The sequence below is a fragment of the Mustelus asterias genome, chromosome 16 (genome assembly GCF_964213995.1).
Source record: "Mustelus asterias chromosome 16, sMusAst1.hap1.1, whole genome shotgun sequence".
Lineage (NCBI taxonomy): Eukaryota > Metazoa > Chordata > Chondrichthyes > Carcharhiniformes > Triakidae > Mustelus > Mustelus asterias.
The window spans coordinates 36293224-36308562 of record NC_135816.1 but is presented as its reverse complement, the minus strand read 5'-3'; the positions used below and the strand labels follow the sequence as shown (position 1 = coordinate 36308562).

General features: G+C 43.6%; 1 protein-coding gene across 2 annotated transcripts in view; it reads left to right on the top strand.

Annotated features, from left to right (window-relative positions):
* Window positions 1-13636, top strand: part of LOC144505099 (short transient receptor potential channel 7) — a 93938-nt gene extending 80302 nt beyond the window's left edge. Inside the window, exons 8-11 of one of the 2 annotated variants that reach the window (XM_078230914.1) lie at window positions 7192-7407; window positions 7724-7807; window positions 10400-10475; window positions 13500-13636. In XM_078230914.1, the coding sequence (XP_078087040.1) occupies window positions 7192-7407; window positions 7724-7807; window positions 10400-10475; window positions 13500-13636 (513 nt within the window). Of the gene's footprint in view, window positions 1-7191; window positions 7430-7723; window positions 7808-10399; window positions 10476-13499 lie in introns of both variants that reach the window. The other variant, XM_078230913.1, reaches the window with a different exon arrangement.
* Window positions 13637-15339: the final 1703 nt, after the last annotated feature.

Here is a 15339-nt window from a genome sequence, read left to right as displayed (position 1 = left end):
TGGATGCAGTATCCTTTGAAGGAGCTGTATTTTAACTTAACCCTCAATTTGTTCTCCCTTTATTGATTTGTTGAAAATGGGATTAGAATAGATAGGTGCTTGATGGCCGGTGCAGACATGATGGGCTGAAGGGTCTCTCTTTGTGCTGTAAAACTCTATGAATCTTAGTAGAGGTGTGACCAAATGCTTAGACAACATGACCTGAATTTTAGACTAGTCAGGCCAAAGCAATTGACAGGGTTGGAAATGGATGTGAAATCCATTCCCGCCCATGATCAGTGATTATACCTGACTAATTAATGCGCCCCAAGAGAGGCTCGGCGTTGCTGGTGGCTTGGGTGCAGGAAGAGGGCAGGTGCTAGAATGAGTGTAGCCATGGGTGGGGAGTTTAAAAGGAGCTCCCTGAAGGCTGGTAAGTGCTGAGGATCAGCGTCAGAGAGGAGTTGAAATTTCCAAAGGGGCAGACAGCAGTGTTGATACCCTGCGCAAGAAAGAGAGCCTGGAAGAGTGGTAAGGTTTTCCGGACCTGGGGCCCATGCCAGGCTGGCTGGAAATGCTTGAGCCACTCCACCCCGTTTTTCCAGATGAGTGCTTATGGATTCTCCTGGAGGTTGTGAGTATACATCCAATGGCAAGAGGAGGCCTCCACACTTAACTACCAAGGCATGGACAGAAATGTCAGGTCTAACCATGATGTTTTCCAAAGGACTTGGGTGCAGTGCAGGAAGAGATTCAGTGCTCTGCCAGTGTGTATATTGAGTACCCATGGAACTATGGAGAGATGTTTGTGTGTGATAGCACTTGTTGGGGCTCTAGGATGTGAAGCCCCGAGCTTAATTTGGCAGATATTCCTGTGCCCTTAAAGACTGCATGTGAGTGGCCAGGACAGCTGACATATATGCAAGTGCCACAATGCAATGAGCACCTAAAACTGCATCTTCTGGGGATGGGAGAGGATGATAGGTTCTGGCATGTCAAGCGGGGATTAATGAAAGAACTATTGTCATTACAGCAGAAAAGGAGCCACAATGCACAGGAACAAATAAAACAGGTGGTGGGTGTGACCCTAATCTGTTGACCCCAAGTCAGACGGAGGAGCAGGTCTTTGTGAACATGGAGCTGGGTCCACTGGTTTGGGAGAAGCAGAGGTTTCAGACGATGGTAAGAGTCCAGTGGATGAAGGAGAGATTGAGAGAGGGTATGAGAGATGGAAAACAGCTGTCATAAGACAGACAGGTGAAATCTACTAATCTGCTTTGCCCATCCCTTCAGAAGTCTTTCTCAGTCAGATGTCCATTCTGAGAAGCTGCCAGAATGCATGTACTCCCGATTTGTTAATGCCTCTCAAGACTTACGTATGTCTTCCTTCTCTCAGATGGAACATCCTCCAGACTGCAAACGGATCCCAAAGACTCTTCCTGGCCATCAGAGGAAGGTCTGCAGCCAGATGCACCCAGGTCACATCCTCACTTTGCACTATGCACCAAAGCAGATACAGGCACTCACCTGATGAAGGGGCAGCGCTCCGAAAGCGCATGCTACCAAATAAACCTGTTGGACTTTAACCTGGTGTTGTGAGACTACTTGCTGTGCCTACCCCATTCCAACGCTGGTAACTCCACATCGCAGATACAGGTGGGCATGAGCATATGAGATCAGACGGGAGTGCACATTGTGGAAGACACACTCTCACTTGAGCTGGCAGAGGCAGAGAATCCGTAGGGTGCCAGCAGTCGGAGGATTGCTGGAGACCATGACGAGGTAGATGATGAGCCTCTGCAGTCATCCATTAGGCAGAAAATACTGGATGTCCAGCAGAATGCATATGAAGATCTGGCAGAGATTGCCGAGGGTCTGCGTGCCTTGGTCTCTGTAATGGAGGAGTCCATGCAGAGTGTGAGCGCCGCATTGACCCAGAGCTCTGAACGCACGCTTCCTCCATTGAGAGTGGTGACTCTCATGGAGAGGCAGCTCCAAGATGCCATTGCGGGTTTTCTGGGGTTGGGTTCAGACCTGTAAGCCTACATTCAGTAGAGGTGGGAGATGGAGAAAGTGACTCTGCAGGCATCCAGTCCATCTCTGGTAAGCAAGGTTCAAATCAACCTCATGTTGGTGGATAACTTGCAGCTCCATGCATCTTGATGATCCTCTCAGGCCTCTGCTGATGATGGCAGCTGATCCTCTGCCCCTTTGCCTGTGATGTCTGAGGAGACGGTGGCAACCGAGAAGTGTCCAGCCATGACGCTGGACTCTCCCTCCCCTCAATGTCCCATCAGGACACATACAGACCCCAGTGAGCAGCAGACAACCACCGGAGGCATCACGGGCAATGGGGCATCAGTCAGCAGCCTGCCTTCAATGCAGCTGCCAGCGAGAGGGAAGCGCCAAAGCAAGACTCGTAAGTGGAAATTTAAGTCACTATAATCACAGCAGGGGTTTCACGAGTGAATCATTTCTCAGTGACACTTGTGTAATGGTGTTTGTATATGTCACAATTCACTATTAAATTGTGAGATCATGCCAAATGACCTTATTGTGCTTTACGTAATATATAGGGATGAGGTCTGGAACTCGTGTGTAACACATTGGGTTGTAAAGTTTATTTCAGAGGGAGGGACAGGATGGAGGGTGTCAGGAGGGCCTCATCAGCAGCAAGAGGTAAGGTGGCGGACAGTCCACTTGTGATCATTTGGACTCTTGGCCTTGGATTCCTACCGGAAGGTTCTTTGGATCAGGACCTTCCCCGTCTCTCTGGTTTTCATAAGCATCCTCAGTGCTGGATCTTGTTTGTCACCTTGAGGCTGATCAGGCTCCTCCTCATATTCTACACAATGGATTCATTGTCTGTGGTTTCTGGAATAATGTAAGTGTCTTCATAGGTTCCCCCCCCTGAGAGTGCCAGATGGTGTAGGGCACAGCAGACTACTACAAGGGAGATGCATTGTGGAGGATGTTGCTATGATTCTCCCGAGTGGTCCAGGCAGCAAAACCTCTGAGTGGGCCTCTTGTCCTCTCAATGATTGCCTTTGTGGAGGCATGACTCCAGTTATAGCTCTCCTCCTCAGATGTCTTTGGGTGTCTGAATGGTGTCATCAGCCACCTTTTCAGCATTTGTGCCCTGACAATGCAATCCTGCAGTATCTCACTCCTGTGGTCACACACTATTTGAACATTGAGAGAACGGACCCTCTTTCTATTCACAAAGGCACCTGCTCCCCCCCTCTGGTGCCTTGATGGGGACGTGTGCAGTCAACAGCTCCATGCATCCCTGGAAATCCTGCAACTACAACGAAACCTCTGGCTCACTCTGTCTGGCTGGTCTCATCTGTCTTGTACTGAATGAAGGTGTTCACCCTTCAGAACAGTGCATCTGTCTCCAACTTGATGCAGCTGTGTGCAGCGGATTGCAACATTCCTTGGCAATCTCCCACAGAACCCTGGAACGATCCCAAGACCACTGGCATAAGGTGGCCACGTACAAAGTTTGAGGCTTCCGCAGGGCCAATCATGTCACATATTGAGGTGTCTATTTCACTGGAGAGGTGGAGCCTTCAGTGTGGCAGTGTACCTCAATCATGTGCAGGTAGTTGGATTGCAGCTGGTATATGCTCTACTAGCTGGCTATTGGCATTTTCTGCTGATTCTTCTCCCTTGCAATGCTTGCTGGCCCACCACTTCCTTCTGGCTGTGCCTCGCAGTCTCTACGGCTGGCAATGTCTGCGGGCAATTGGCCTCCTCTCCCGCCTTGCCCTCTCCTCTCCTGCTGAGGCGGTGCCTCTGGCTGAGTATACAATCCCTATGTCAAACCCAATGCATCAAAAACTTTCAGCAATGAAAGGGCCTGTCTGCAGAAAGCTCTGCAAAGATTTAACCCTCCGAGAATGATCCAAAGGAACAAAACTATTTCACAAATGAATTGTATTCCACACACTACCACCTCACTACAATACTCCTAGCTCCCCATCTCTCCAGAATCTTTTATCCCACGTTGGATGTAGAATGTTTGAAAAATGTGAAGGCTACCTGCCTAATTGGCAAAAAGACTTTCTGCCCATCACACAAATGAGTACGGTGGTATATGAATTTCAATGCCAGTGTGATGCTAGGTATGTAGGCCATATCTCCCAAAGTCTGGGGACCATATCAAACAGCATGTCCCCCCAACCAGTGTTCATAATTGGTAAGGTACAGACCCTACCCAACCAGTCCCTGCTTGCAAAACTCAAAACACACTGTCCAATATTAGATGTGATTGGACAACATTTGTTAAATAATCCTCAGTGTGTTAAGAATTATGCTGACAACCAATTGAAGATGATCAGTCAGCTCATAGTGTGGTCCATTTGTGTGTACTGGAATGTACATATATTAATACAAAGGGTTCCATTCTGCACAGACAGAAAGAACACATACACACATTGCATCTGTTTCAGCTATACAAAATAAGTGACAGTCATTTGCTGATTCTCTCCTCAGGTCAATGCCTGACCAATTAGCGGTTTGAACCTAAGTGTAAAAGTGAATGAGCCACTCAAAACCATGGTGTATTTGGACTTTTAATGGCCTTAATTTGACCTTGAATTGCCAATACGCAATTTCCGCCTGAGCCCACCAACCAAAATATTGTGATGCAGTGCAATGACATTGTGATACCATCGTGCTCTATTTCACAGTGCTTCCTGACTCCCGTGTGCCTGCTCAAAAAAAGTCAAATTCCAGCCCATGTGACTTTTTTCAGCAATACTCAAGTTCTGAAATGTGAAATTATCATAAGTATCATTCCAGTTATTTCCCCACTTGCATTAAAAAGTTGGCAATACACGGCAGGTCATTTCAGTGTCTATAAGAGAAACAAAAGGTCAGAAGAATTATCAAGTCCCAAATGAAATGAAGACTCCATCCAAAACAAAAAGACTGACCAGATGCAAATAAAGGAATTTTTAGGAATTCTCCCACCCCGGTTCGTTAGCAAAACCAGTGCGTAGACTGATCCAGACCAGAACATCCCAGATTTAATTACCAGTCTCTGTTAATGTAGTTCATCACTTCTGGGAGTAGCTGTAGAGATACTAATTGTGGCTTAGGTCTTAATGAGTGAAATGCAGAAGTGTTACACTGCTGTTTTCTTGTTTCAATTATAGAAACCTGGCATCGATGCATCAGTTCCCAAATATTTGGATTATAAAAAAGAGACATGTTGAAGCTTTTTATCTTGCACTCATCAGGACACTTCGCAAGAATATTGATATAAGGGGAAAACATTTTATATTGCTGATTGGCTGGCACGTAGACGCTGATTGGTAGAGGCATTGCCATGGAGAATGCACCAGTTCACTGACAGTAAACTGCCAAGCGTGGTCTGAAATTTTAACCGGGTAATTTGACCCCGATTGGTCAAGGCATTGCCTTAAGGAATGAGTCAGTGAATGACAGTCAACTATTTTGTTTTGCTGAAACAGGCGCAATGTGTGTGCAGTTCTGTCTGCAAAGAACAGGACTCTCGTCAAGCCAAAAAGACGTTCTGCCTATCACACAAATGAGTACTGCGGTATATGAATTTCAGTGCCAGTGTGATGCTAGCTATGTAGGCCATACATCCCAAGGACTGGGGACCATATCAAACAACATGTCCCAGCCAGTGTTCACAATGGGTAAGATACAGACCGTACCCAACCAGTCCCTGCTTGCAAAACTCAAAACACAGTGTCCAACATTAGATGTGATTTTATGATTGGATAACATTCGTTAAATAGTCCTCAGTGTGCTAAGAATTATGCTGACAACCAATTGAAGATTATCAGTCAGACTCACAGTGTGGTGCACGTGTGTGTACTGGAAGCTACATATATTAATACAAAGGGTTCCATTCTGCACAGACAGAAAGAGCACATACACACATTGCATCTGTTTCAGCTACACAAAATAAGTGACAGTCATTTGCTGATTCTCTCCGCAGGTCAATGCCTTGACCAATCAGGTTCAAATTGCCTGGTTTAAATTTAAAATAGTGCTTGGCAGTTAGCTATCAGTTACCTGGTACATTCTCCATGGCAATGCCTCTACCACATTATACTTGCTAACTAACCAGCACTTTCCTCTAGCACAATTTAAATTATTTTTCCTTTATATCAGTATTCTTGCAAAGTATCCTGATGAGTGCAAGGTGAGAAGCTTCAACATGTCTCTTCTTTTTACAGCAATACTTAATTTCTGTACTAGAAAACAAATATTTGCAGGATTAAATGTGGCTCTGCTATTCCAGCCACAGAATGGTAGAACAAGTGCAAACACAGATCTCCCATGGTCCATATTGAACAACTATCAGCATAAAAGCTTAAAATGTCCCAGGGTTTCTGCTTCTGATGATTGTCCAGGAATGCAGATTAGCATCAGGCAGTGTGTGAAGGTTGGGATCAGTCTTGTCAATGATATTTTGATTGAGAAATAACCTGCAAGACTCACTGTTCAGCTCAGATGATTCCTGTGGCGAGCGGGATGGGAGAATGCTGCCAAATATCATTAAGATTGCAAACCATCCTGTTCAGTGATGTGAACCAGACCTTCAAGACACTATTATCATAAATGTTCATGGTATGCACAGGATGGTTAAAATACTTTAAAATCTCACTTGAAGAATGGGAGAAGTAGCCAAACTACAACAAAAATAGGGTGCACAAGCAATGATTCAACCAAGATTTCAGATGATAGGTGAAGGAGAAACAAATTAAGTTATGACATGAAAACAACTAGAGTCTTTCATACAGTAACTTGTATCCAAAAAGAAGACCCTTTCATTATCCTATACAATTGGTAACACAAGTACAGTTTATTTTAAATTAGCTTCACATTACCACAGTTCCCTCCATGATACATTACTTTCGCTTAAGTTCCTGAGAGGCTCCTCATCATGCGGAGGTAGAATTATACATAGAATTATATGTGGTACATTGAAGCAAAATAAATTAGCCTACGTTGCTTTAAGCAAAAGTACTGCCCTAAATGAAAGAAGTGTGAAAAACAAGATGGACATACACAGCTGAGTATCATATTAAGTCCTATTTATCCACCATGACTAGAGCCAGTGCTTGTACCTAGTGATCGGAAAGTTGAGAAATAGTGCAGCTAATTCACTGCATCACCTACCACTGAACTGCAGAATATTTATCAACCTGCCACTTTTTATTCGTACAGGAGGATGCAGATGTTGAGTGGAAATTTGCTCGAGCTAAGCTCTGGCTGTCTTATTTCGATGAAGGAAGAACTTTACCTGCTCCGTTTAATCTTGTGCCAAGCCCAAAATCAGTTTACTACTTTATATTAAAAATAAAAACCTGCCTTATAAATTTGTGCAAATCCAAGGTGCAAAAATCTGAGGGTGACCTTGAAATGGGCATGCTGAATTCTAAGGTAATATCTGCAATCCTTTCACGTATTTGAAAATATTTGTAAATGATGTGCTTTTCAAACTGGTTCCTTTTCACAAGTTGAAAGTATTGCTACTCGATCTATTTACAAAATATTTTAATTCCAAACCTACTTCTGGTTTTCTGTTCTAAATAAATTATGGAAAACTTGTATTTCTTGGTGTCCTTATCATGCGATTAAGGACATCTCAAAGTTCTTGACCTCCAACTCGTCATTTTTTGTTTGACATGTAGACACTTTGGTTATATAAGCAAAATAACGTAATGACAAAACAAATTTACATTCAATTCCATTCCAGCCAGGTCACCATTTTAAATCTAATGCTAGAGGTTCAGAAGTTTGCGGTCTGAAAAAGCCTATTAGCAATCCGACAAGATATCAGGTTAGTAACTTGTACTGTACCGCAGATTTACCCAATTGTGTTACACTGCTCGCGCTTCCCTCAAGATGGAGACATTAGATTGGATTTCACATTTCATTCCGTACAATACAAGAATGAAAAACAAGCATTTTAAATTAATTAAAACCATCTAATGCACAATCCGGTGTGGTGGCACAGTGGTTAGCACTGCTGCCGTGCAGTGCCAGGGGCCCGGGTTCACTTCCGGCCTTTGGTGACTGTCAGTGTGAAGTTTGCACATTCTCCCTGTGTCTGTGTGGGTTTCCTCTGGATGCCCCGGTTTTATAGAATCACAGAATCCCTACAGTGCAGAAGGAGGCCATTCAGCCCATCGAGTCTGCACCGACCACAATTCCACCCCTATTCCTGAAACCGCACATATTAACCCTGCTAATCTCCTGATGCTAGGATCAATTTAGCATGGCCAATCAACTTAACCCACGCATCTTTGGAGTGTGGGAAGAAACCGGAGCACCTGGAGGAAACCCACGCAGACACGGGGAGAACATGCAAACTCTACACAGACAGTGACCCGAGGCCGGAATTGAACCTGGTGTCCCTGGGGCTGTGAAGCAGCAGTGCTAACCACTGTGCTACCGTTTCCTCCCACAGTCCAAAGATGTGCATGGTTAGGTTGATTGGCTATGCTAAATTGCCCCTTAGTATCAGGGGGATTAGTGGGGTAAACGTGTGGGGTGACAGGGATAGGGCCTGGGTGGGATTTCTGTTGGTGCAGGCTCGATGGGCTGAATGGCCTTTTTCTGCACTGTAGGGATTTTATGAATCCCTTTGCATTAATGGAATCGTAAACACAATGACCTCGCTAGAATTTGCCATATCCTTTTGCTTTGAAATAAATACTTGCATTTATTAAACGCCTTATTACACCTCACATTGTCTCAAAGCGCTTCAGCTATGTATAATAACTTTGAAGTGTAGTGACAGTGATTGTATAGGCTAATACAGCTGTAAAGTGAGATTCGTAATTAGACGAGTGATCGGTTAACCTGTTTTTGTTTTGTTCGTGTTGAATAATATTGCCTCGGACACTTGGAGAACAAACCTCTTTAAATGGTGTCACAGGATCTTTAGCAAATGCTTGAACCACAGCTGGCAGCCAGAGGCCTTGATTTTAATGCCTCATCCAAAGGATGCCAGCTCTGATAGTGTATCACTTTTTCAGTACTGCATTAAATTGTCTGTTTAATTTTGCATGCTTATTTGTTTGAGCGGGGTTTCGATTCTCCACCTTCCGACTGGTGATAGAGCTTCCAACCACACCTTGTTAGGCAACGTCATTTAACTTTTCCACACAGATAGCCCCTCCAATTCTGCGGAGTCCCTCCATAACTCTGGCCAAAGGCTAGCAAATCTCCCACAGAATTTCAGAGCCAAAAGGTGCGCCTGAAAATCGGAACAATTTCTCAATTTGGCTGTTTGGGGTTTGCCAAGAACTTGAAAATTAGATCTCAATCAGAATCAGTGAGACCTATAGGAAGTGTACCCCACTCCAGGGCATACATGCCCTTTCTTAACATGAGATAGACAGAAATATTTCAGCATGTATCTACCATGATAATAATATGGCGACTAATTATATGACTGAATGCACCCCTGAATGGGAAGGCCTGAGGCCTCGTTCATGCCCAAAATGAGGTGTGATCACTTCACTAAGTTCTTGTTATCGTTTAAATACCATATCATTTTGAACTTATGTGCTCATCCAGGGTTCAGTGCCAGGAAATGCAAATTTTCTTCCCCATTTTGGGGCGACACAGTGGTTAGTACTGCTGCCTCACAGTGCCAGGGACCCTGGCTTGGGTCAAATCCCGTCTTGGGTCACTGTCTGTGTGGAGTCTGCACGTTCTCCCCGTGTCTGCGTGGGTTTTCTCTAGGTGCTCCGGTTTCCTCCCACAGTCCGAAAGACGTGCTGGTTAGGTGCATTGACCATGCTAAATTCTTCTTCAGTGTACCTGAGCAGGCAGCAGAGTCTGGCGACTAGGGGATTTTCAGAGTAACTTCATTGCAGAGTTAAAACACCCTGACACTAAGGGTCAATTTTGCATGGCCAATCAACCTAACGTGCACATCCTTGGAGTGTGGGAGGAAACTGGAGCATCCAGAGGAAACCCTCGCAGACACGGCGGGAATGTGCAAACTCCACACAGACAGTCACCTGAGGCTGGAATTAAACCTGGGTCCCTGGCGCTGTGAGGCAGCAGTGTTAACCACTGTGCCACCCCTCATTTGGCACATGATTCTTTAGATCTCCTAGAACTTAAAATAATTATTTCACCTCCATTTTATGTAGGGACTTGCTGTTTAATAAAGATATTATTAAAACAACTCAGCTGAGATATTTCACAAGCATCAGTACATGCATATAATTAAATTTTGAATTGTAAATAAAGATTGCCGTCAGAAGTTATAATTAAGTATTTATCAACTATAACTTGATAAGAATATGTTAAACTGTCAACCACTCGCAGGTCTGTAAGATGTACATTCCTAGGAAGTTTGAAGTGGCATTGTAGCATGCTGTGTATCAAAAATATCTTCTTTAACATTTTGCAGAGAATTATGAAACGATTGATAAAGCGATATGTGCTCAAAGCACAGGTGGACAGAGGAAATGATGAAGTCAACGAAGGCAAGTCGTTCTAAATGCTTCAGAGAAAAATCAGAACTGTGTGCCTGCTTTCTGTATTCATTTACAGGATATGGGCGTCGCTGGCTGGGCCAGCATTTATTGCCCATCACTAGCTGCCCTCCATTTCAGAGGGCATTTGAAACATGCTATAAAACATATTGCTGTGACCTGGAGTCACATGTAGGCCAGACCAAGTAATGATTTCCTATGCGTACAGAGTGGCCAAAAATAGTGGAGAATCGGAAGATTGGGAAAACTTTAATAAACAACAAAGAACGACTAAGAAAGCGATAAAGAAAGGAAAGATGGGTTATGAAGCTAGGCTAGCTCCAAATATAAAAAATGATAGTAAAAGCTTTTACAAATATATAAAAAGGAATAGAGTGGCAAGAGTGAATGTTGGACCCTTGGAGGACGAGAGGGGGGATTTAATAGTGGGAAATGAGGAAATGGCTGAAACTATAAATAAGTTTTTTGTGTCGGTCTTCACGGTGGAAGACACAAATAGTTTACCGAATATTAACGAAAGAGGGTTGGTAGGAGAGGTACTCAATACAATTAATGTTACCAGGGAGGCAGTGCTTGGTAGACTAACGGGACTGAAGGTGGACAAGTCCCCGGGCCCGGATGGAATGCATCCCAGGGTACTGAAAGAAATGTCAGAGGTAATAGCGGATGCGTTAGTGGTTATTTATCAAAATTCGTTGGATTCTGGGGTAGTGCTGGCGGATTGGAAAACGGCTAATGTTATACCGGTTTAAAAAAGGAAATAGACAAAAGGCGGGTAACTACAGGCCGGTTAGCTTAACGTCTGTAGTTGGGAAAATGCTGGAATCCATTATTAAAGAACAAATAGCAGGCCATCTGGATAAGAATGGTTCGATTAAGCAGACACAGCATGGATTCATGAGGGGAAAGTCGTGCTTGATGAACTTGTTGGATTTTTATGAAGATGTGACTAGTGCGGTTGACGGAGGGGAACCTGTGGATGCGGTGTTTTTGGATTTCCAAAAGGCGTTTGATAAGGTGCCTCACAAAAGGTTGCTGAAGAAGATTGGGTCACACGGAGTTGGGGGTAGGGTGTTAGCGTGTATTGGGGATTGGCTATCCGACAGGAAGCAGAGAGTCGGAATAAATGGGTGCTTTTCTGGTTGACAGATGGTAACTAGTGGCGTGCCGCAGGGATCGGTACTGGGGCCTCAACTATTTACCATTTATATAGACAATCTGGAGGAGGGGACTGAGTGTAGGGTAACAAAGTTTGCAGACGACACAAAGATAAGTGGAAAAGTGAATCGTGTGGAGGGCGTAGAAGGTCTGCAGCGAGATTTGGACAGGCTGAGTGAGTGGGCGAGGATCTGGCAGATGGAGTATAACGTTAACAAATGCGAGGTTATTCACTTTGGAAGAAATAATAGCAAATTGGATTATTATCTAAATGGAAAGAAATTACAACATGCTGCTGTGCAGAGGGACCTGGGGGTCCTTGTGCATGAGACGCAAAAACCCAGTCTGCAGGTGCAACAGGTGATCAAGAAGGCAAATGGGATGTTGGCCTATATCGCAAGGGGGATAGAATATAAAAGCAGAGATGTCTTGCTGCATCTGTACAGGGCATTGGTGAGGCCGCAGCTGGAATACTGTGTGCAGTATTGGTCCCCTTATTTGTGGAGGGAGTGCAGAGAAGGTTCACCAGGTTGATACCAGAGATGAGGGGTATTGGCTATGAGGAGAGACTGAGCAGATTGGGTTTGTATTTGTCTGAATTTAGAAGGCTGAGGGGGGATCTTATACAGACCTATAAGATAATGAAGGGGCTGGATAGGGTAGAGATGGAGAGATTCTTTCCACTTAGAAAGGAAACTAGAACTAGAGGGCACAGCCTCAAAATAAAGGGGGGGTCAGTTTAGGACAGAGTTGAGGAGGAACTTTGTCTCTGAGGGTGGTGAATCTCTGGAATTCTCTGACCACTGAAGTGGTGGAGGCTACCTCGTTGAATATGTTTAAATCATGGATAGATGGATTCCTGATCGGTAAGGGAATTAGGGGTTATAGGGATCAGGCGGGTAAGTGGAACTGATCCACTTCAGATCAGCCATGATCTTATTGAATGGCGGGGCAGGCTCGAGGGGCTAGATGGCCTACTCCTGCTCCTATTTCTTATGTTCTTATGTTCCCTGAAGGACATGAGTAAACCAGATGGGATTTTGTTTTAATGACAATCGACCGTGATTTCATGGTCATTGGACTTTTAATTCCAGATTTTTACTGAATTCACATTTCACCATTTGCTGTGGTGGGATTTGAACCTGGGGCCCTGGGTCTCTGGATTACTAGTCCACTGACAATACCACTGCGCCACTGCCTCCCCTTTACCCCTGCTCTGCCTTTCCACTAATGAAGTGACATCAAACCATAGAGACAATGTATAGCAGATGTACACAACAGAAAATATTTGTTTATTCCGGGATATACGAGTACCGATCACATTTAGCATCTGCAAGAAAGTAGGCAACAAATACAAGAGTTGACCCAACAAAGAATGATCCTATAGAGCCTGGAAATTATTAAAATATAAATCATTGTTTCTGGTTCAAGTGGTTTTAAATAATTTTATAATGAGCATATATGCCGGAATTTTACCGGCACGCTTGCCCCAGAATTGGGGCAGGCGAGGCTCGCAGAATGCCATTCTCCATTGGCTCGGGCGGGATCTTACGAGCCTCAGGCGGGCAAGGTGGTAAAATTCCAGCTATAGTGTTTGGGGTAAATCCAAGCGCACCATTGAGAGCTGCTGGTCGGGAGCCTTGCCCAAATGGCAGAGCACACCAGACATGCGATTACTACACAGTCATAAGACGACCTCTCCTAATCCCACACTTAAAACAATAGATTGCATCTCTATAGTGACGGAAATTCCCGATGACAGAACGGCATTGTGTCCCCTTTTCAAGGAGGTGCATTGCCTACACTTCTGTACACACGTTCTGATACTGCTTTCCTAACATTTTATTTGTATTTCAGGGGAACTTAAGGAAATCAAACAGGACATTTCCAGTCTTCGTTATGAACTCCTGGAGGAAAAGTCACAAGCAACAGGGGAGTTAGCACAACTCATACAACAACTCAGTGACAAATTTGGCAAAAACTTGAAAAAGTAACTGAAATAAAGAGAACGATTAATCTCAGTAAACTTTAAAGAAATGGGATGTTTAGCACATTTGCTTGAGAAAAGGCAAGAAGCGGATGACTTTCTACAATGGGATCTCACACGGGCAGTTTATTTCATTGTTCATCATGAGATGATCCTGAAAGATAAACCAGCAATGAAAGGTGGGGGGGCGGGGGGACGAAAATGGACTGAAATTCAACGAGAGGACAAGATAGTGTGAAGACTGAAGCAGGTAGAATGTGGAACACTAACTGGTATCCCAGAATCAGAATCTGATACATGCAGCTGAACTCTGCATCCAGTGCAAAGTATGAAATAGCTATCAACATCCAAGGATTGTAGGCCTTTCTCAACAACTGCTGCTGGTCTCGTGCTCAAAAACATGCCATTACACGAAAACATGAGACTTTTAGCATGGGTTGGCAACAAAGCCTGATCCACTGTATTTTATTCCAAACTGTAAAAGGAATGTGTCCCCAACATGCTAGAGTTAACTGGAAATTGGTAGCAAGCCAATAAATGTCACCGATGCCTAGGATTTCCATCAATTCCATTTCAGACTATAATGTTGAAATCTGTTCAAATCGAGATCAAAAGTCCCCGTTTTAAAACAGAAATGATTTTTTTTAACCACTTCAGTCAGCGAATTACAACATGAAGCATATGTTAATGAGACTTTGAAAAAACTTTATTCAGCAAAGCAAACATTAGAACACAAACTATGATCCCAGCTTTGCCTTGCTTCTAACCCACCCTTTGTTCGGTTTTGGATTTGGCAAAAGGTGCCAACTCGACTGATAATGCACCCATTGTTCAATCTGTTTAAATGCTGATTTAAATAATTCATGCTAGATCCATCATATTGAATTGGCTTCACAAATCACACAGGGCATCCTTTTGTTCATCTGATGCTGTTCAAAACTCATGATAATTTATAAGTTCTATAAGGGTGTCACTATCCGAGAAAAATAGACAGATAACTTAAATAACCTAAAAGTTATTTGAAAATTTAGAGCACTAAAATCTAGGCTGATTTCTTTCCCCCAACTTTATAGTTGTTTCACTTGTAGTCATAAATACAACAACTTGTACAAGTAGCTAGCCAAGTTTTTTTTTAAAAATTGTTTGAGTACACCAATAGTTAACTGGTTAATGTCAAAAGTCTCTTGTACACTGTATTATTTTTAACCCAAATAAAAGTAGCCTTTGGAGTGATTTTACCACCGTCACTGAACATATCAATATGTACAATTCCTCAAATAAAAACAACCTGTATTTATTTTAAAAGCACTTGCTTTTGTATAGAGCCTTTCGCAGCTTTAGGCCATTGTAAAGCCAAAGAAACACTTTGGCGAGGTAGTCACTATTGTAATGTAGAAAACACAACAGCAAATCTGTGCACAGAAAATTCTACGAACAGCAATGTGATAATGACCAGTTAATATGTGCTTATGGCATTCATCAGGGGATAAATATTGGCCAGGACACCAGGTATAACTCACTATGGCATTCTGATACCACATGCGATGGCATCTTCCATGAACATCTGATCTGAAAGATGGCACGTCTGACAACGCACTCCCTCAGTACTGCACTGATTAGATTGATTAATTATTGTCATACACATCGACTTCAGGAAGCATAGTGGAGGACATGCCCATCTACGTCAATGGTAATAATTTGATTTGATTT